The sequence below is a fragment of the Bos mutus genome, chromosome 7, assembly GCF_027580195.1.
Source record: "Bos mutus isolate GX-2022 chromosome 7, NWIPB_WYAK_1.1, whole genome shotgun sequence".
Taxonomy (NCBI): Eukaryota; Metazoa; Chordata; class Mammalia; order Artiodactyla; family Bovidae; genus Bos; species Bos mutus.
This window is the reverse complement of record NC_091623.1, coordinates 49,719,071-49,740,983: the sequence shown is the minus strand read 5'-3', so window position 1 is coordinate 49,740,983 and position 21,913 is coordinate 49,719,071. Positions and strand designations below refer to the sequence as shown.

The window sequence follows — 21,913 nt, the reverse complement described above, 5'->3', positions numbered from 1 at the left end:
ATATGTGATCTCAAAGCAGCAGAAAAAGCCTTATGAATATAAAAACCCCACTCCAATGTCTGAATTACTATTCTCAACTGTCTAGGTGTTGGAACATCCAAACAAGTTCAACTAGAAGACACTGAGAAAAACTGTACACGCATTTCTATTGTATGTCCTGTTACTTAATGTTCTATCAACAAGAAAATAAACAAAGGCAGGAGATGAGTGGAAACCAAGCAAAGAATCTCTATACAGGACATACAAGCTTTTCTTAAAACCTGTTTCTCAATTCAACCTAAGGAAGAAACATTTCTTTTAGTGCTGAGAAATTAAGTTCTTCTCACCACTAAGATTTTAAGTCAATAGAGATTGTTATTTGCAGGTTTATAACTTTAGAAGGATGATAAATGGGTAGTGCCAAAAAACCCCCAAATTAATTAACAGTTTTTCTTACTTAATGTATAAAGATGTGTTTTCTTATCAGTAAAATAGGTCTTCAGATCTGCATCCGGCCTCTTAGCATGCTTTTCTTCATAAACACCCGTTTTGGGGTTTTTGTGGCGGAAAATGAAGTGCAATTTATAGTCCTCTCCACATTTATCTGGACCAAACATAATCGTATAGGGGGTCTTGTCGTGGAACTGATCCTTCAGAAACAAAAATGAATTAAATAACTCAAAGTGTTGAAAAGCAACTTTTCAAAAAGTATGATATATCCTCTTACAAAATCCCAAATAGTGTCCTATTTATTCATTTATGAGATTTGTACAGATACCAGTGAAAAGTAATAACCAGAAATTACCAGAAATTTTACTGAGACTGTATGAAAGTGATTAAAAACATAAAATAATGCATTTATCTAGAGAGTTATACTTCTTTTATAAAGTTTGCTAAAACTAAAAATTACATAGGATAGAAACTAAGAAACAGCTTCGAAATTTACATTTCAAATAAAAAGCAAAGAAATGTCAAAGTCGATATTTTCAACTTCCAAGATATTTCAACAGCAGGAAAGAAGACCTTTATTTTCACAGGTCTTAGAAAATTTTCTTTCGTTTTCTCTGAAATTCTTAAAAGGTAATTGGGTGGCCACATAAACAGAAAGTACTTACCAGATTGAGCTCTGGGGTTTTGGAAAGTAGTTTCACATAGGCACCACCACATTCTATCCCATTTTGGAAATTAACCTCATACCTAATTTTAGGGAAAAAAAAAAAAGCAGAAACCATATGGCATTAATTTATTTCCCCTTTCCCTCATTTTGATCACGTTTTATACAGTTCAGTTGCTCAGGCGTGTCCGACTCTTTGCGACCCCATGAACTGCAGCACGCCAGGCCTCCCTGTCCATCACCAACTCCCAGAATTCACTCAGACTCATGTCCATTGAATCAGTGATGCCATCCAACCATCTCATCCTCTGTTGTCCCCTTCTCCTCCTGTCCCCAATCCCTCCCAGCATCAGAGTCTTTTCCAATGAGTCAATTCTTCCCATGAGGTGACCAAAGTACTGGAGTTTCAGCTTTAGCATCATTCCTTCCAAAGAAATCCCAGGGCTGATCTCCTTCAGAATGGACTGGTTGGATCTCCTTGCAGTCCAAGGGACTCTTTCAAGAGTCTTCTCCAACACCACAGTTCAAAAGCATCAATTCTTCGACACTCAGCCTTCTTCACAGCCCAACTCTCACATCCATACATGACCACAGGAAAAACCATAGCCTTGACTAGACGGACCTTTATTGGCAAAGTAATGTCTCTGCTTTTGAATATGCTATCTAGGTTGGTCATAACTTTCCTTCCAAGGAGTAAGTGTCTTTTAATTTCATGGCTGCAGTCACCATCTGCAGTGATTTTGGAGCCCCCAAAAAATAAAGCCTGACACTGTTTCCCCATCTATTTCCCATGAAGCGATGGGACCAGATGCCATGATTTTCATTTTCTGAATGTTGAGCTTTAAGCCAACTTTTTCACTCTCCACTTGCACTTTCATCAAGAGGCTTTTTAGTTCCTCTTCACTTTCTGCCATAAGGGTGGTGTCATCTGCATATCTGAGGTGATTGGTATTTCTCCCAGCAATCTTGATTCCAGCTTGTGCTTCTTCCAGTCCAGCGTTTCTCATGATGTACTCTGCATATAAGTTAAATAAGCAGGGTGACAATATACAGCCTTGACGTACTCCTTTTCCTATTTGGAACCAGTCTGTTGTTTCATGTCCAGTTCTAACTGTTGCTTCCTGACCTGCATACAGATTTCTCAAGAGGCAGCTCAGGTGGTCTTCTATTGTTATGTCCACCCAATCCTCCAAAATTAAATAAGTAAAAAAAAAACCCGAAAAAACCCGCAAAATCCAGAAGTTCATTTCGTATCAGGAGGAAAAATGGCTGCTTTATTTCAAAATAATTTATTGGGCATGAAAAAAAAATGTTACAAGATGCTGAAACACATCCTAAAACTTCTACTGCAACATGTAATTATTCTCATTATTTTTTACATAGAGTAACAGTTTTAAACATGTTATCATTCTTCCAAGAAAGCTTCTATCAAGCAAGTGTTTTACTCACTGAACAATGAGAGGCTTGGTATCGAAGATGAAGGGCTTGTTCAGTTTAGTAGAGATAGCATGGTGTTTGGCCCGAGACATCAACACAAGTCCTTTATCGCCTGGAAGTTTCGATTCCTTCATTTCATCTACCTCCCACTTTCCTGCAAGACAACAAAAAAAAGTTCCATTTCACTCCCTAACTACACCTCTGAAGATCTTTAAATGGTAATAAATAAAACTCCGAGTTGTATAAATTCATCACACGGACAAATGTTTAACATGTTTCATTTACCTCTAAGAGCCGGCCTATTAATATAAAACACACATAACTGATAAATATTAGGATATAGTTTTTAAAAACCCATAGCACATGCATTGTACCAATGCCTAGAAAAGACCTTCCATGTCCAAAATACAGTACCATGGGTAATAAATTATCTTTCCACTTTATAGTATAAAAATTAAAATTAAACAGGTCTAACCCTATAAAATATAATGGGACACGCAAAAATAGCAAACTTCCAAGGAATAACCTTAAAATGTATACATACATACTCCTTTTAAACTAGTCTTGAGATACTATGGAAACATACCGTATCTCAATCTGCTATTGTATCTAAATCAAATGCAACTCTCACCATCATATTTGGCAATTTCGTCATCAGTGTCATCTTTCTTGGCTCTGGATAAAATCCACCTGTAATAAAGATATCCCCCCAAATTAAGATTCAAATTATAGTTGGCCTATAAAAAGAAACAATGTAAATAATAATAAAAACAGGGACAATTCAGCTCTTCTTAGCCCACCTAATCACTCTATTTTCAACTTTTATTAAATATGTCTTTCAAGTAGTGATAATATACTCAAATCAAAAATCTGTAACAAAAAGTACCAAATACATGAAATAATTTCACTTTTTAAGACTCAAGAGAAAAAAAAAGTTTTTCTCAAAGAAGAAAAGACAAGGTGAAGGGAAAAGAAATGGAAGCAAGAACCACATGTTCTAAAAGATTTTTCCTAAATGGGACTAAAAATATAAAATGCTATCTAAAAAGGAATCTACTATTCTATCTTATTTACATGATGTTTGCCTCTAAGATTTTTTCCCCCCTATGAAATACTTACCCTGATAGAGTTCCTCTGTCAAAGGAATCAGCAAAATACACTTCCCCGGTTGGAACTGGAGCTTTGTAGGTGACCTGTGTTAAATATAAAAATGAATTAAGAATTAAAATATTCTCAGTAGGATCTATTCTTTTGGTTTGCTTTCAAACTTGCATAACTGGCCCTCAAATTCAACCCATATAATTTATCTTTGGGACAACATAACAAAGGTTGACAGAGAGAGCAGTAAGTATTTTAGCAAATTTTGCTTTCCCTGTGGTAAGGATCCAAAATGTACCTTCATCTTTTGATTATCTCAAGAGGCAAAATGAACAGATTCAAAGATCACGTCAAACCTTTGGCGATGGCGGACTGCTGGCATCTGGCTTCGATTTTGAGTCTTCTACCTCTTCAATGACGTCATCAAGGTCATCCTCAATGTCAATCACATCATCATCATGTCCATCATGAGCTTGAACAAGAGCAGTTCCAAGGACCAGTAACATACACAGCAACCACTTTCCTTCCATGATCTAAGTATTTGAAAAAAAAAGTAGTTAAATATATCACCTCCTTTCAAAAATTTTGAACCCCTCTTATTTAAAATTAAGGCTTTCAAATCAGAGCTGAAAGGAACTTTACTGTATTTCATTTTATAGATAAAGAAAGTGAACTCAGAATAACAGGTTTTCCTAAAATCAGTTAGTTAAAAGATCCAATTTTAAGAAAAAATTCAAAATATAACTCAAACATAAACAATTGTCCCCATATAGAATATCATGTTGGCTACACAGACCTAGGGTGTTCAAATACAATTTCAAAATAACTTCTTGCATTTGTAAAGAGCTTTACAATAGACAAAGCCCCTTTTACAGAATAGTTTAAATGAGTTAAAACATTACAATGAAATAACAGAGGAGTTAACTTGCCTCACATTAAAGACTCAATTTAGATTAGATGCTGCTGTTTTTGTCCAAAGATCAACAAGCATAGGTATGGTTTTTAATTAGTATTTTAAGGGACTTCCAGGGAACCCCGTGCAAAGCAGGGGACTTGAGTTTGATCCATGGCTGGGGAACTAAGATCCTACATGCCACAGAGTAACTAAGCCCACAGGCCACAATTAGAGACTCCATGCTCAACAAGATTCTGCATTAAAAAAAAAAAAAAAAAGATCCTGCATGATGCAATGAAGATCCCACCTGTCAGCAACTAAGACCCAATAAGCCAAATAAATAAATAATAAATCAGTTTTAAGATTCAAGAAAAAAATATATTAAACCACAGACCAACTATTTTTATCTCTTTTTTCTAAGCCTTCAAGTGTCATATATATTATATTAGACTGTCATGGATGGTAGTCAATCCTCTCTCCAAAACCACAGATCTAAAGATATAAAAACTGAGCTACATGGATGCACAAAATGATTTGGTAGCAGGTAGTACAGAATTCTAATTCTGCAAGACAAAAGATTTCTGGAGATGGATGGAGGTGAAAGCTGTACAACAATGTGAACGTACTCAATGCCACTGAACTTGATGGTTAAGATGGTAAATCTTACAAGTATTTTCACTACAATAAAAATAAAGAAAATAGCTTAATTTTTGTGGTCACTTGTAAATCAACTTATTCTAATGCTGAATTTAACGCCTAATTCCTTATAAATGCTATAATCCTTTAAAGTGAGTAACTATATAGAACTAGATTTTCATGTATCATCTGGTGGTATTTCTTTTATTTATAAATCGTGGATACTGTTTTCACAAAATGAAAGAAAGTAAAGCTCACTGGACTCCTAGGCAGCACAGAAAATAAAGAAATAAAAGATTAAAAAAAAAAAAAAAAGTCACTCATAATCCTTCCTAAGACTGGTTTAGGAGTTTCCTAGGAGTTAGGAAAAACTCTCAATGTTAACATTCTGCTATGGCTTCTTCTATACCAAGAAATGCCAGTAATTTGAATTTTTCACTGGTAAGGCTTCTATTCTCTACCACCAAAATATACAATGGCATAGCAATATTGCTTTGATTTACAACTACACTGGATTCTCTGAAACTAAACAGGCTGATTCAACACTTTTATCTAAATCAACTGTATACAACCTAACAAGTCCTCACAGAAATAATGCTATAAATGGTAGTTGGGTTCCCAGGGATAAACTATAAATCAAATTAGTCCACAAAACAGTTAAATCAAAAAGGCAAAATATGATAAGCCTAGTAGCAATTAAATGAATCACAAAACCAAAGAATTAATAAGGACTATGTACTGATGTTAAAACACTGCTGCTCAAGGAAAAGCTAATCAGGGAGATGAACTAACTACTCATCTTTCAAAAATGGGATTCAGGTAGGGTTTAGTGAGGGAGAAAACAACTGCAGAACAGGAAGATTGATTTTTTTCTCTGTAATTGTTAATTTGTTGATGCACTATTGCTATGTTATGGGCTTCCAGGTGGCTCAGTGGTAAAGAATTGGTCTGCCAATGAAGGAGATGCCCGTTTCGGGAAGATCCACTGGGGAAGGAAATGGTAACCCACTCCAGTATTCTCACCTGGGAAATCCTATGGAGGAACCTGGCAGGCTACAGTCCATGGGGTTGTAAAAGATTTGCACACAGTGAGCAACTGAGCATACACACATACAACATATACTGCTGTTACAGGCTTAACTGTGCCTCCCACCTCACATCTGTATGTTGAAACTCGAACTCCCAACATAACTAGATAGGACCTTTAAGGAAGTAATTAAGGTTAAAAGCGGTCATAAAGTTGGGGCCCTAACCGATAGGCCTGGTGTCTATAATGAGAGGAAGAGAACCAGGAATCCATGTGCACAGACGTTAAGTCCAACGAGGACACAAGACGGTGGCCCTCCGCAAGCTGAGGAGAAAGGCCACACCAGAAGCCAACTCTGCCAACGCCTTGATCGTGGACTTCCAGACTGTAAGAAAAAACTTTTCTGTTGCTTAAGCCACCCGGCCTGTGGTACTGTCATGGCAGTCCAAGCAGCCTAATACAACTCTCCTTAGGTTAAGCATAGTCACAAGGCAGCTCTTCTCTAACTTGAGCATGCATCAGGGGGCTTTTTAAAACACACTGCTGATTCAGTGTGCGCGCTGGGCCCTTACCTTTCTATCAGGTTCCAGGGGATGCAAAGGTTGCTACCTTGAGAACCACTGATTAGGGTTTATGAACAATCAACCTGTGCTTTGTTTTCCAGTTTATAAAAGCAGTTCATTATTTTGTAAACCTCCCTTGAGGTATTACTAAGATGTAGTGAAATGAAAACAACCCAATCATTTACTCAATATCACAACCAATAAGTGAGAGTCAAAGAATTCAAATGTCCTATTTCTATGACACTAGACAAAATGTAGCTCATCCCGAACATGTGTGATAGAGAGGATAGAAAGACTAGTCAGGAAGGGTCCTGAAGGGAGTGGTCTGGAATGGAGGATTCAGGCAGGGTTTAGAAGAGTGTGACTGCGGAACAGGTTGCTGGACCAAGGAACCCAGGAAAGATGGCATCTGTGTGGGGGAGGCAGAATAAAAGTAAAAGTTGTCCGGTAGCATAAGGCTACCATCCCAGTCAGGAACAACAGGAAATGCACTTCTCTCCACCACCATTTCCCCTACACCCTGAGTTTCAGGACCTGGTTTTTCAGGTTTGAGAAGTCTCAGGCACATATCTGTTAACTTTCACATCATCTAGAGGGTTGTTAAAGCCGTGGAGGAACCACCACTGCCAAACCATGACAAATCAATTCTCACAGCTGTGTGTTTATAAGCCTAAGCCACTGCTAGTTTTACATACGCTACTTCAATACTTGCCAAAGTAATTTGCCAATACTCCCAAGAAAATGCTACAGTAAACAGGTCTAGTTTCAAGAGCCACTATTAAGCCAGCCCAAACATTCCAAATTTTGTTAAAGACTTGGTCACACTTAGAAATAATTCAACACTATATTTTAAGGTGATCTTAATTCTCCACTTCATTAATAAAAATCCAATATTATCAAGAAACAAAACCCACCCTCATTTCAGTCCTCCTACCCACATTCCTTGTATCAAAAAGGATGTTGCACTATTACGATTTCTATAAGAAAACATAGGAGAAATTTTAAACATTCTTGGGTTTGACAAAGAGTTTCCAATACATCAAAAGCTAGAAACACAGAAGAAAAAAATTGGTTGAACTTACTTTAACTCCATGAAAGAAACTTGAGAATTAAAAAACAAATCAAGCTAGGAGAAAATATTTGCAAAATAAATATCTAATAAAGAAATGGTTTCCAAAATGTGCAAAGAACACAAACTCAACCAGTAAGAAAACAAACCACCGAATTACAAAATGGGCAAAACATCTAAACTCACCAAACAAGATATTTAGATGGCATATGAGAAGATCAAACATCATCTGCCATTGCTAAGTCGCTTCAGTCGTGTCCGACTCTTTGCAACCCCATGGACTATAGCCCACTGGGCTCCTCTGTCCGTGGGATTCTCCAGGCAAGAATACTGGAGTGGGTTGCCATGTCCTTCTCCAGGGGATCTTCCTGACCCAGGGATAGAACCTAGGTCTCCTGTAGCTCCTGCACTGCAAGCAGATTCTTTACCGCTGAGCCACCGGGGAAGCGCTTTCATCTGCCATTAGGTAACTGCAAACAATGAGATACTACAATACACCTATTAGAACGGCTAAGATCCAAAACACTAGCAAGGATGTGAAGTAACAGGAACTCATTTCAGTGCTGGTGAAAATCTAAAATTTCAGGCACTCTGGAACATATCTGGCAACTTCTTACAAAGCTAACCATAGACTTACTATATGATTTGTCAATCATGTTCCCAAGTTCTTGCCCAACTGATCTGAAGGCTTACGACTTGACAAAACCTGCCACACAAATGTTTATAGCAGCTTTATCCATAATAACTCACAACTTGAAGAAACCAAAACGCTCTGCAGTAGGGGAATGAGTAAACAAACTGTAGTATGCCCATTCGATGAAATATTGTTCCGAATTACAAGACTAGCTCCTAAGCTGAATCACCTTGCTGTACAGCAGACATTATCATAACACTGTAAACAAACTATAAACTATACTTCAATTAAAAAAAAAAAAAAAGAGCTGTTAAGCCAAAAAAAGACTTGAATCTTTAGTGGATACTGCTGAGAGAAGGCTGAGTCTGAAAAGGCCAATGCTATATAATTCCAATTAGAGTACATTCTGAAAAAGGCCAAACCCTAGATATCAAAAGAAAAAAAAGAAAAATCAGAGGTTTAGAGGTGGCGGTCGGGTTGAATAGGTAAGCACAGGGGGCTCTTTTAGGCAGAGAAACTATTCTGTATACTCTTGTAATTATGGATACATGGTACTACATATTTTTCAAATCCCATAAAACTTAACAGCACAGAGAATGAATCTTGATGTATGGAAATTACAAAACATCATTTAAGAGGTTGAGTGATCCAGGATACACACAGGATGTGACAAAACAACCCAACTGTATTACAAATGTATGAAACCACCTCACTCAAAGAGGTGGCGGGAAAAGACGTTAACCTAAGTAGCTCTGGAAATCAGTCAAGTCTGAAAAACCACACTATACAAAAGCGCTATTCAAGTTACGCTGATTCACACGAGTATGCTGCTGCCGCCAAGTCGCTTCAGCGGTGTCGGACTCTGTGCGACCCCATAGACGGCAGCCCACCAGGCTCTGCCGTCCCTGGGATTCTCCAGGCAAGAACACTGGAGTGGCTTGCCATTGCCTTCTCCGTCACATGAGTATACAGGTTAACAATTGGGATACTGCTATACATATATATCAGAATTGAACAATTAAGTAAATGGATGGTGTATGGTAGGAGCCACTTTCAATGCTGAGCGTGGGAAGTTTACGGACAAGCAAGGGAAAGAGGCTAAGATAATCCACATGGTAATGGGCAAGAGTTAAGAGACTACAATATGAACTCACGTTTATCTTAATATACAGAGGGTTACATACGAAATATTTATAGATATGTGCATATAAACCACTTAGTATACACACATATATTTTCTTGCTCTATCAGTTAAGAGGGCATACAAGAAACTACACCTCAGTAGCAATACAATAAATACCCTAGTACCAAAGATTTTGGTTTCCAATATCATCTCCAATAAAAAGGAAACAGGGTTCCTTGACTGATTCTAGGATTAGGGCAGCAAACATATAAGACAAGCCTGGAACATCTTGTACTGCCAGAAAGTGACGAAGTGTTCAAAACAAAAAAACACCCACAATGATGGGGGGCTACATCAAAGGAACAAAAGGAAGAGCAATGGCCAAAGCTGGAAAACATGAGCAGTAAGTAAGTGCTGGTGGATCATACTCCAAAGCACAGAATAAATGCCCATCAATCTACGCATTACGTTACTGCATGAATAAATAAATGAGATTAAACAAATAAGAGGCAAATTTCCCAGGCAGAAATATTCCACGTAACAGATACAGACAGTCCACTGTCAAGGAGGAGAAACGTAACTCCCTACCCTTACAAGTGGGCTCCACAGAGCGCTATCTTTCCTATACGGGAACAGGAAAAGCAGGAATTTACAGGGGAGAAACCCAGCAAACACTACTTCAGCCAGGTGCTCAAGGTAAAGACCAAAAGTGATGTCATTGAAAACAGTACTTCAGCGCTCACTTCGGCAGCACATATACTAAAATTGGAATGATAAAGAGAAGATTAGCATGGCCCCGCTAATTCGTGAAGCATTCTATATTTTTTGAATGGATAAGAAAGCTGTGGTACATATACATAATGGAGTATTACTCACCCATTAAAAAGAATACATTTGAATCAGTCCTAATGAGGTAGATGAAATTGGAGCCTATTACACAGAGTGAAGTAAGCCAGAAAGAAAAACACCAATACAGTATACTAACGCATATATATGGAATTTAGAAAGATGGTAACGATAACCCTGTATGAGAGACAGCAAAAGAGACACAGATTATAGAACAGTCTTTTGGACTCTGTGGGAGAGGGAGAGGGGTGGGATGATTTGTGAGAATGGCATTGAGAAACATGTATAATATCATATGTGAAACCAATCACCAGCCCAGGTTCGATGCATGATACAGGATGCTTGGGGCTGGTGCACTGGGATGACCCAAAGGGATGGTATGGGGAGGGAGGTGGGAGCAGGGTTCAGGATGGGGAACACGTGTACACCCGTGGCGGATTCATATTGATGTACGGCAAAACCAATACAATATTGTAATTAGCCTCCAATTAAAATAAATAAATTTATATTAAAAAAAAAAAACAGTACTTTAACCTCTGTGGTCTTCCTCCCCAAAATCCATATTCCCTCTAATCATGAGAAAAACATCAAGGAAATCCCAACAGAGGGACTGCTGTCCTGACCAGTAGTCCTCAAATTGTTCAAGGACATCAAAAACAAAGAAAATCTTAAAAACTGTCACAGTCAAGAGGAGTTTAAGGAGACATGATGGCTAAATGTAACACGGTACCATGGAATAAGAGCAGCAAATAAAAACAAAGGAAATCTGAATTAAATATGGACTTTGGTAATTACCATTACCCGTTCATTATTTATAATAAATGTACTATACTAATGTTAATCATGGCAGAAATGATTCTATAGATTTAAAAACGATTCTGTAAAAAATTCATTTTTTAAAAAAAGGATGTTCCACTATTATGCATCAAATATTTGTCTCCTATCCCAATGGCAACCCACTCTAGTACTCTTGCCTGGAAAATCCCATGGACAGAGGAGCCTGGTAGGCTGCAGTCCATGGGGTCGCTAAGAGTCAGATACCACTGAGCGACTTCACTTTCACTTTTCACTTTCTTGCATTGGAGAAGGAAATGGCAACCCACTCCAGTGTTCTTGCCTGGAGAATCCCAGGGACGGGGGAGCCTGGTGGGCTGCCGTCTCTGGGGTCGCAGAGAGTTGGACACGACTGAAGCGACTTAGCAGCAGCAGCAGCAGCCTCCAAAAAAAAATTCCAGGGCTGAAATATATACTATTGGAATCTAGTCTAAATCTCTTTTCAGAGAAGAAACTGAGGTCCAACAGACTGACTTGCCAAAAACGGTTATTGGCAAATGAGGGGCAGAGGCCAAGTCTCCTGTCTCCCAATACTTTACTTGATAATTTTACACCACTTTTGTCTTATACACAAAATGATTTTTTCACTTATATTAATGTTCAAGAAGACATCTAAGAAGCAGCTTTTTTCTCCCTTTAGAACTCTTCAAGGACTTCTCTGGTGGACCAGTGGCTGAGAGTTCATGCTTCCAACACAAGGGAGCCGGGTTTGATCCCTGTTTAGAGACCTAGATCCTTCACGCCCTCTCCCACAACGAAGACCCACTGCAGCCTAATTAATTACTTTGGGAAAATAAATAAATAGAACTCACATGTCTTAACACTTAGAAACTCCTAAGCAGAGAGTGTAAGGGTTTCCCAGGTAGCTCAGTGGTAAAGAATCTGCCTGCAATGCAGAAGATGTGGGTTCAATCCCTGGGTCGGGAAAATCCCAACCTGGAGAAGGAAATGGCAACCCACTCCCAGTATCCTTGACTAGGAAATCCCATGGACAGAGAAGCCAGGCGGGCTACAGTCCATGGGGTCGCAAAAGAGTGGGACATGACTTAGCAACTAAACAACAAAGCAGACAGCGTATTTCTCTGTTGTCACTATTTTTAAGATTATTAACAGGAAATATGTAACAAGAAGCTCAATAACAAAGCAATAATGCTTTAAAAAAATAAACCGCACATTTTCCCCACTCCCCCACTTCCCCAAAGTCCCAGAGCAAATGACTCCTAAATCTAAAATATTTAAGAATAAAAGTAAAGAAATTATGTGCCTGTAAACCAAGTTAACACTTTCCAGCAGTAAAGAATCATGCTCACTAAGCTACCTCTTCCAGTGCAAGATTTCTCCTATTCCTGAATGCCATTATAGCAGTTTCTCTCATACTTTTTGCTTGAAAGCCATCATTTTCTTGGAGTACTTCATTTCCTGATTTTCCTCTAAGAGCCATTTTTATTTTTATTCTTAATCACCGCAAGGCTATTACCTTAAACTCTACCACAGTGCCCCTTTGAGCTTGGGCACAAATGCTAGGTGGATGTCTAATTCATGACTAAACTGCTTAGTGCCACCAGCTGTCTCTCAGTGCGCCCGTTTAAAGTCCTGTCTTGGCCAAATTACAAATCACTTACAGACCTCCAGGAGACTTGCAATTAAAAATCAAAACCACAAACAAGAAAATCTTTTAACATTTATGAGTCTACCAAAGTGAACTTTTCTTAAAAATACCCTCAAATTATATGTAAATATAGTTTTGTGTGGCTTTATCGTACAGTATCCCTTAACTAGAGCAAAAGTGAAGTCAATAAAACCAACAATATGAGGGCCAAGACTATACAGGCCAAGTTCTGATTTCTCTTGATTCAGAACTTGATCTGGAAATAAAACTTACAATTTCTAGGTTCCAGAGAAGTGAACAGACTGCACTTCCTTCAAATACTCATTAAATATTTCTCAGCTAGATTTTTTTCCCCCTTTGGCCGTGCCGCATAGCTTGAGACATCAGGGATCAAACCCAGGCCCCAACAGTGAAAATGCCTAGCCGTGAGACTGCCAGGAAATTCCCTCAGATGGACTTTCAATAAATACTGGGTGGTAGGGCTCAAGACTGTTTCCTGGCAGTCACAAGACTGAAGTGTGAGAATTCTGTATTACAAAGGGTTAAAGGAGAAAATGGGTCTAATGCCCAGCAGCAAACCTGGCACATATTAAACACTAAATGAATGTTTGCTGATAGTGTTCAATTCCATGAGGGCCAACTAGTTATCAAATATTAAAAAAAAAAAACAACAAAAAAAACTCTGACCTTCAGGATCAATAAAGGGTGTCCTTAAAGTCTGGAAACATAAAATGTATTTGCCCATGTTTTCAGAGTTCATGAATATTCTGTACCATTAGTTCTACCAATCAAGTTTCAGGGGAGTTGGAGGTGGATAACATAAACTCATAACCTTTTATCTAACTAGGAAAAAACATGCAGAGAGCTGTTAGTACTACTTAAGACTCCAGCCTGAATATTTTGTCTATAAAAAACACCAAAAAGCAAAAACGTTAACTATCAACTAGTGTCATGATAAAACTGTACGTAACTATGTACACCCAAGGGCAGGTAAAACCTGGAGAAATCCAAATATGGTCTGTAGATTGTACCAATGCAATTTTTTCCTAGTTCTGATATTTTACTATAGTTATCTACCTATACTGTTATTTGGGAAGCTGGGTATTGGGTACAAGAGATCTCTCTGTACTATTTTGCAACTTTTGTAGGTCTGTAATTATTTCAAACCTGAAAGCTTCTCTTAAAAAATGTATTACTGGATCAGTATGGTTGGTTCGTTAAGACTTGATCAAAGTTGTATAGAAACCAGCTTTCAATCGACCCAGTCTTTCAAAGCACAGAAGTACAGAGAAAGACCCAGAAGTGTGAGTTGGATTAGAAATCTGAACATCTTGCCCCCTTCCTTCCAGTTAATAAGTGTTTTGCTTTTAATAATCAAATATAATTATCAGCCTATATCCAAGGCAAAGAATCTCTACCACTGGGATCACATGGACAAATGTACACAAAGCCAAGAAATGTACACAAAGCCAAGAAAATACATGCATATTTGTAATATACATTTATAAATAATATAAATGATTTCCAACTTGCATCTCAATTTTCCAAGGACAGAACAAAAAGCCCAGTTCTCAAAATCTCAGGGTCAGAAGGATTCTTCAAGAGACCTTAATCTATTCACTTTTTAACTTTTAAGAGTGAATTTACCTTTTATTCTAGAAATGGAAGCATTCTATTTTAAAACTGACGATTCAGAAAATTAAGGCCTTATGCAAAAGGCAGTACAGTGTATGTGATGGTGTAAACTGTCATGTCAGAGAAATCTGGGTTCAAGGCTTTCTTGACTCTCTTTGTAGCCTTGGTCAGCTTATTGAACTTACAGGAGTCTTTCTTCCCTATTTTATAAATGTAGCTAGTAGTACTACTAGCTCAAAGGCTTGCTGTGAAAATACAAAAAGACAATACACAGTCTATCAGAGTCCAGTACTTCATAAGTACACAAATGGTTTGTTCTTTTGATACACAATTAGTACAACCACATCTTCAATTCCCAGACTGCCTACACCTCCTACATATTTCAACAAAGGTGAATGATTTTATGTAACAAGAAGAACTAGCTTTCTTCTCATTATATTCTATGATTTTTTTTCTTTAACTCTTCCTTGCAATGGTGTATATACAACTGTAGCATTTGGACAGGGAAATATCCCTGTTTATCTGTGACTTTCTTATTTTCTGCTCTGCCACCAATTTCATGAATTCCTCCAAATTTATTTTTGGTTAATGATAACTCTGTTCTCAGGACACATTCTAAAGAGTCCTATTATTTTACTATACATACTGAAAAATACACATGAGACTTCAACTGAACACAAAATATTCTATTAGAAACATACACATTCTGCATTGAATTTCAACAAATCAAAAGTTGATTTAGAGCAACTTTAGGAACTGGCAAACACTAAAGAAATATTAAATTTGTCACCTCTCATAGGCAGTATCTTTATGCTCACAAAGGGGGCCATCAAAAAAAAAAGATTTTTAAAACAAATGGAGTCTCAAATTATTTTAAAATTAAAGTTTGATATTTTCAAGATAGTCTATTTTGCATCTATTTTCATAAAGATATTAGTCTGTGGCTTTCTTGTAAAGTCTTTGTCTAGTTTTGGTATCAGGGTAATACTGGCCTCATAGAACGTATTGGAAACTATTCTCCTCTCTTCTATTTTTGGAAGAGTTTGTGAGGGATTAGTGTTAATTCTTCCCTAAGCATTTGGTAGAATTCACCAGTGAACCCACATGGTTCTGGGCTTTTTAAGATTTTGTTTCTTAAAAGTAGTTAGGGGGACTTCCCTGGTGGTCCAATGGCTAGGACTCTGTGCTCCCAATGCAGGTGGCCCCAGATGGTCAGGGAACTGGATCTAAGCAACTAAAACCCAGGACAGCCAAATAAATCATTTTTTTAAGTAGTTAGGAAATTTCACCTCTAATTACTTTAACCCATGAGAAATTAGAAAGGAACAACAAATCCCACAAAAGGAATTTCTCTCTTAGGTCAACAAAGTTCCCTTATATTCCTAGTCTGTTAAGTGCTTCTGTCATGAAAGGGTGCTGCACTTTATCAAACTGAGATGATCGTGTAGGTTTTTTGTCCTTTATTAATGCAGTATATTACATTCTTTATTGTATGGTAAACCAACCTTACATTTTTGGGTTAAATCCCATTTGGCTGTGGTGTATAATTCTTTTTTATATGTTGCTTGATCCCACTTACTAGCATTTTGAGGACTTTTCATTTATTTGCTTAAGGGATATTGTTCTATGGTTTTCTTGTGAAGTCTTTCATTTTGTTATCATGGTAATACTGGCCTTAAAGGATGAGTTAGAAGTGTTTTCCTTTCTTCTATTTTTTAGAAAAGTTTGTGAAGGATTGGTATTAATTCTTCCCTAAGTATCTGGTAGAATTCACTAGTGAAATCATTCAGTTCTGAAGCTTTCCTTTTTGGAATTTTATCTCTTAAAAGTAGTTAGGAAATGTCACCTCTAATTCCTTTAACCCATGAGAAATCAGAAAAAAGAACAGAAGTGACCTAGCTGGCAGAATTGGTTATTTTTTTTTTTTAAGTGATTTTTTTTCCTTTTGGCTGCGCAGCTTGCTGGATGTTAGTTGCCCAACCAGGGATTGAACTCGTGCCCCCTGCAATGGAATAGCCAAGTCCTAACCACTGGCCCACCAGGGAATTCCACAAAGTGATTTTTTTCCAAAGGCTGAATGTAATTAAAAAACGAGGCAGTCTTTCCTTCATGTAGGCTATCCATTTATCTACCCTTTTAAAATGTTATGTCTCACTGATTTTAGACACCTTTAGATTGTCTAATTTAATCTTCATAAGATCCCCAGGAGCTTCTATCATCCATGTGACACATGAGGAAACTAAAGCTAAACTGTCCAAGGTCACAGTTAAAAGTACGGTTAATGAGCAGGACTGGCTTCTCATGTGGTTCAACGGTGAAGAATCCACTGGCGAAGCAGGAGACGCGGTTTGATCGCTGGGTTGGGAAGATTTCCTGGAAGAGGGCATGGCAACCCACTCTAGTATTCTTGCCTGATAAATCCCAAGGACAGAGGAGCCTGGCGGGCTACAGTCCACAATGTCACAAGAGTCAGACACAACTTTTGTTCCTGTACAACAAGGAGCAGGAACTCAGAAGTCACAATCCCTAATCTTCTACTTAATAACTTGGCATATTGGGTGAATTACTAACTTCAGGGCCTCAGTTTCTTCATCTCTAAAACAACAACACTGTGTACTTTTTAAAGTGAAAGTGAAGTCGCTCAGTGTCCGACTCTTTGGGACCCCATGGACTGTAGCCTACCAGGCTCCTCAGTCCACGGAATTTTCCAGGCAAGAGTACTGGAGTGGGTTGCCATTTCCTTCTCCAGGGGATCTTCCCATCCCAGGGATCGAACTCGGGTCTCCTGCATTGCAGGCGGATGCTTTACCATCTGAGCCATTTACACTGGGATACATTTACACTGTGTACACCTTAGGATAGCTATATAAACAAAATGCATGCAATGTGTTCATATCAGTACCTGGCTTACAGTAATGTGCAACATTATCAGTGATTTCTATTATTACTAGGTATTGCCCAGCGACACCGTTTAAGCTTTGATGGTCCTAAAACACTGAATTTTAACAGCGATAAGAAACTTGAAGTCTTAGATTGAAAAGGAACCACTTAAAAGGAATTTGATTCCAGTCACAGATAACTATTTTACTACTACTTTTCATTCCTCTTGATTACATCTAGTCGAAACATCAAAGCACTTAATAGTGGGAGGGAAGTACATAAAATTCAAAGTGGTCCTTACTGTAAATGCTCATCCACTAAAAAAATAGATGTACACTGCCTAGTTCAGTTCTGAATTCTGCTTTTGATTGACAGGAACATTAAAATGTATCTTTCCATAGCACTTTCCTTTTTCGTATAAACTAAGTCGATTTAAAATGTGGATTCCAAAAACATTGCTAAAGATTCTAAGTTACTTAAAAAAATAAAATTCTCCAAATAATTTTCACAGTTAAGCTTAATTTAAAAATCATCTGTTATAGTTTACAAAGCATTCAGCCCGCACTTTTCTGACAAAGCTCTACAGTAAGCTGTACAGGTTGTAACTATGTTCAGGCACTGTTATTTCCTAGGAGTTGTTATGAGCTGCCAATTCTTCTACTTGCATAGTTCATTACGCCATTCAAAGCGGTTTCATGTTCCCCATCTTATTTGTCTCTCCTAAAAGATCCCTAATGGTAAGGTATCCTTGGCACTCCTCATTCTGTTCTAAGATGTGGAAACTAATGTTGTTCATTAAGCCAGTTACCTCGCTGGGCCTGGAATTCAAGTCTCTCCAGCCTGCTTTTGTGCTTACCAATTGTCACTTCATCCCCTTAAGCTATCTCTCAGGGCAAAGTGAACTCTGTAACTGAAAGGACGCAAGAGCATGATTGCCAAAACTGCAGCAACAACTTCCGTCAAAACGTTTACCCCTCAAGGTCCTTGGAAGATAATGTGCTAGTTGAAACTGTTGAGTCAAGATAGTCAGGTAGGGAGTTGCTGACATTCATTATCAGACAGGTTAGGAAATGCATTTGCTGTGCGGCACGTTTACTCCAATACACCGTTCATTCTAGCTATCTCATAATCCAGTTCCCTGACTTGTTTGCTTGTGCTGGGGCACAGGAGAACGCCCACACAATTCTCTACCTCTGCTCTTACTACAGCAAATGGACAACTCAGCAGTGATTCTAGTCATGGCACTTACACATGGCTGTTAAAAGACTGATATACAGAATGATTTTAAAGATCAATACAGTTCCTCCCTTTAAAAAAAACCCTGAAACAAAACAAATCCTCCCGCCCACTAATTCTTATTAAAAAATTTAGCAAAATGTTCCATTTCCTAACTCAGGTAAAGAAACCTAACTGTGGCTCACCTTTGTCCTCCCAAGCTTTTAATATTCAGCTCAGTTTAACTTCCTCCAGCCAGCATTCACTTGTGTCATACCCAGCAGTTAATCCACTAAGTCCAGTTTCTTCCTCCTATATCCATAAACGTGACTTCAGGTCCCAGAACTTAACCAACTCAAAAAGGAGGATGTTGATGTAGGGGACCAACATCATTCAGGCCTTAATTTATTTAAATCATTTATCAAGTAGTCAAAGTGCCTCCTGTCCTTTTTTATACACAATTTAGTTCTAACAACACCACCATCAGATTTTATATCCATTATTTGGAGAAAAATGGAGTACAGAGGAGAAGTAAATTGCCTAAGTTCATATAGCAACAAATGACAGATTAACGACTTGAACCAGGGCCTTAGCCTTAACCACTACATCAAAACTGCCTCAACTAAAACTCCAACGTGATCATAAAATTAATCCTATGACCTTGAGCCAATCATTTCAGAGCTCTGGGCCTCAAGTTTCCTCCACTATAAAATGACTTGCCCAGAGAGCTTTTGGGTGCTTTCCTGCCAGTCTTTGTGAATTTACAAACCAGATTACTTACTCCTCATCCATGAAGAGATATAATTAAATGTCAGGGCTTAAGTTTTCCAGCCACTGCGTGTTCTAGCACATTCTCCATACTCCACTCTTCACTCTGTGATTTTAATTTTCAAATACTGAACCTCTAATGCTAAATATTCTCTTCTCTCGACCCACTATCAACTCTTCCCCACTACAAGGGACATCGACTAGGCCCGATCCTATTCCAGACCTTTACCCAGTTACTCCAGGCCACTTCCCAGCTTCACAGGTAGCCAGCAATAGGCTTAAGAAAGCCCTAGAAGCAAAGCCAGAAGGAGAAGTTAGCTTTCTCAGAGGTCAAAAGAGGTTCTAAGGCACCTGCCACGCCTCCCGACCCCGGTGGTGCGGCCTGGGCCTGGCTCCCTAACTCAAGCGGCCCAGGTCCCGGCCTCACACCACACGGCTGGAGCGCCAGCCTGGGCCTGAGCTTTCGAAACCCAACCGGACCCCACTGCCCCGGCCACGCCCGACTCTTCGGGCCCCCGGTCGCGGCGCCGTGTATCCAGGCCCCCAAGGGTCCTCGCAGGCCCGAACACAAGCAGGCCTCCCGTCTCACCTCGAGCCTCAGCGGGACGGCCGGTGGCGCCCGCGCCTGCTCCCACCCGCACAACTGGCCCCGCGCCGCAGAGAATACAGCGGCTGAGGCAGCACAGCAGCTGAAGAAGCACGACCGTCACGTGCCGCAGAACCAAGAGGCCTTGACTCCCGCTGCCGCCGCGCGAGCTAGCCCCAGCGCACGAAGCCCGGCCCTGAGCCCGCCCCTCGCTCCTGAGTAGCTACGGCTAGGGCCAAGGCCAGCCCCCCCGCGCCAGCTTCTGAATTCAGTTGGTCAATGCGACCATCGCTCTGAGGACTTTCCCATACGCCCCCTAGGGCTATTCTTCGTGGAGCGTGGGGATTGGCTGGGAGTGAGGCAGGAAGTGGCCGTTGGTTGGGCGGTAGGGAAGGGGGCGGGCTGGGGCGGAAAGGAATACTCCCCGGCGCGCGCGCCCTGAGGCGGGACCAGCCGTTCGGGAGTTCCCGCGCGCGGTTGCGTTGATTCCTTAGTGGGCGCGCTTTCAGGAGTTGCCTCTCTCTCTGTCTCTGTGGTTCCCACACCTTCTGTGCCTAGACCCGGGCCTCAGAATCTAGCATTCCGTTCCCTTCTTTGGGGGTCAGATGTCACCTGGCAAGAAGGGATGGGAAGTCTGGTGAACCATCGGGAAGGGCCTTGCCCCCGATGCAGAGAGTGCGCAGCGCTAACGGCTCCCTCGGTCCGGCCTAAAGTCGACTGCACTGCGCTGTGTAAGCAGGCGCCACGGTTCCTGCAGTGTCATTGCTCTAGGCCCGGCAGCCTGAGGCCACCTTGTTACCCAAGCTCAAATACAGTCGACAGTATTACACTCCAGGTTTATTTCAATTTTCAGTGTTTTCTTCAGTAAAATTAGACATAAAGCGCACAGAGACACACTGACAACAATATTGAGAAAAAAGATGGTGCAATGGAAAGATTTCAAACACACCACAACTTTTGTAACTCACTTTTAGCATATCTTCAGTTTTCAATATGCTGAGAACCTCAGAAAATGGAAGTGGTGTGTGGTTTTTTTAGACCTTTATATGTCCTGGTTTCTGTCATCCATTTGTTTGGATACCCAAAGGCTGAATGGTAGGGTGAAAAAAACTGTATTTGGTAAATGTAGCAACAACCATGGGCTTCCCAGGTGGTGCTAGCAATAAAGAACCAGCCTGCCAGTGCAGGAGAGGTAACAGACCAGGGTTTCATCCCTGGGTCCAGAAGATAGGCCGGAAAAGGGCATGGCAACTCACTTCAGTATCCTTGCCTGGAGAATCCCATGGACAGAGTAGCCCGGCAGGCTACACTCCATTGCACAAAGTTGGACAGATCTGAAGCAATTTAGCAAGCGCGCGCGCAGGCACACACACACACACACACACACACACACACACACACACACACACCCCAGCTTCTCCAGTTCAGTTCAGTTGCTCAATCCTGTCCAACCCTGTGACGCCATGGACTGCAGCACATCAGGCTTCCCTGTCCATTACCAACTCCCTGACCTTGCTCAAAATCATGTCCATTGAGTTGGTGATGCCATCCAACCATCTCATCCTCTGTCATCCCCTTCTCTTCCCACCTTTAATCTTTCCCAGAATCAGAGTCTTTTCAAGTGAGTCAGTTCTTCACATCAGATGGCCAAAGTATCGGAGTTTCAGCTTCAGCATCAGTCCTTCCAATGAATATTCAGGACTGATTTCCTTTAGGATGGACTGGCTGGATCTCCTTGCAGTCCAAGGAACTCTCAAGAGTCTTCTCCAATGCCACAGTTCAAAAGCATCAATTCTTCGGCGCTCAGCTTTCTTTATAGTCTAGCTCTCACAACCATACATGACTACTGGAAAAACCATAGCTTTGACTAGACGGACCTTTGTTGGCAAAGTAATGTCTCTGATTTTTAATATGCTGTCTAGGTTGGTCATAAATTCTCTTCCAAGGAGCAAGCATCTTTTAATT

General features: G+C 39.8%; 1 protein-coding gene and 1 pseudogene across 1 annotated transcript in view; one reads left to right on the top strand and one right to left on the bottom strand.

Annotated features, from left to right (window-relative positions):
- The window catches only part of CANX (calnexin), a 33,281-nt gene extending 13,147 nt beyond the window's left edge, over positions 1-20,134 (bottom strand). The window contains exons 1-7 of the mRNA XM_005893432.3: positions 19,952-20,134; positions 3,985-4,161; positions 3,650-3,723; positions 3,162-3,220; positions 2,543-2,684; positions 1,095-1,176; positions 437-629 (exon numbers count right to left, since the gene is read on the bottom strand). Coding sequence (XP_005893494.2) covers positions 437-629; positions 1,095-1,176; positions 2,543-2,684; positions 3,162-3,220; positions 3,650-3,723; positions 3,985-4,158 — 724 coding nt within the window. The 5' untranslated portion in view covers positions 4,159-4,161; positions 19,952-20,134. The remainder of the gene's footprint in view (positions 1-436; positions 630-1,094; positions 1,177-2,542; positions 2,685-3,161; positions 3,221-3,649; positions 3,724-3,984; positions 4,162-19,951) is intronic.
- LOC138988672 (U6 spliceosomal RNA) lies at positions 10,311-10,401 on the top strand (annotated as a pseudogene).
- Positions 20,135-21,913: the final 1,779 nt, after the last annotated feature.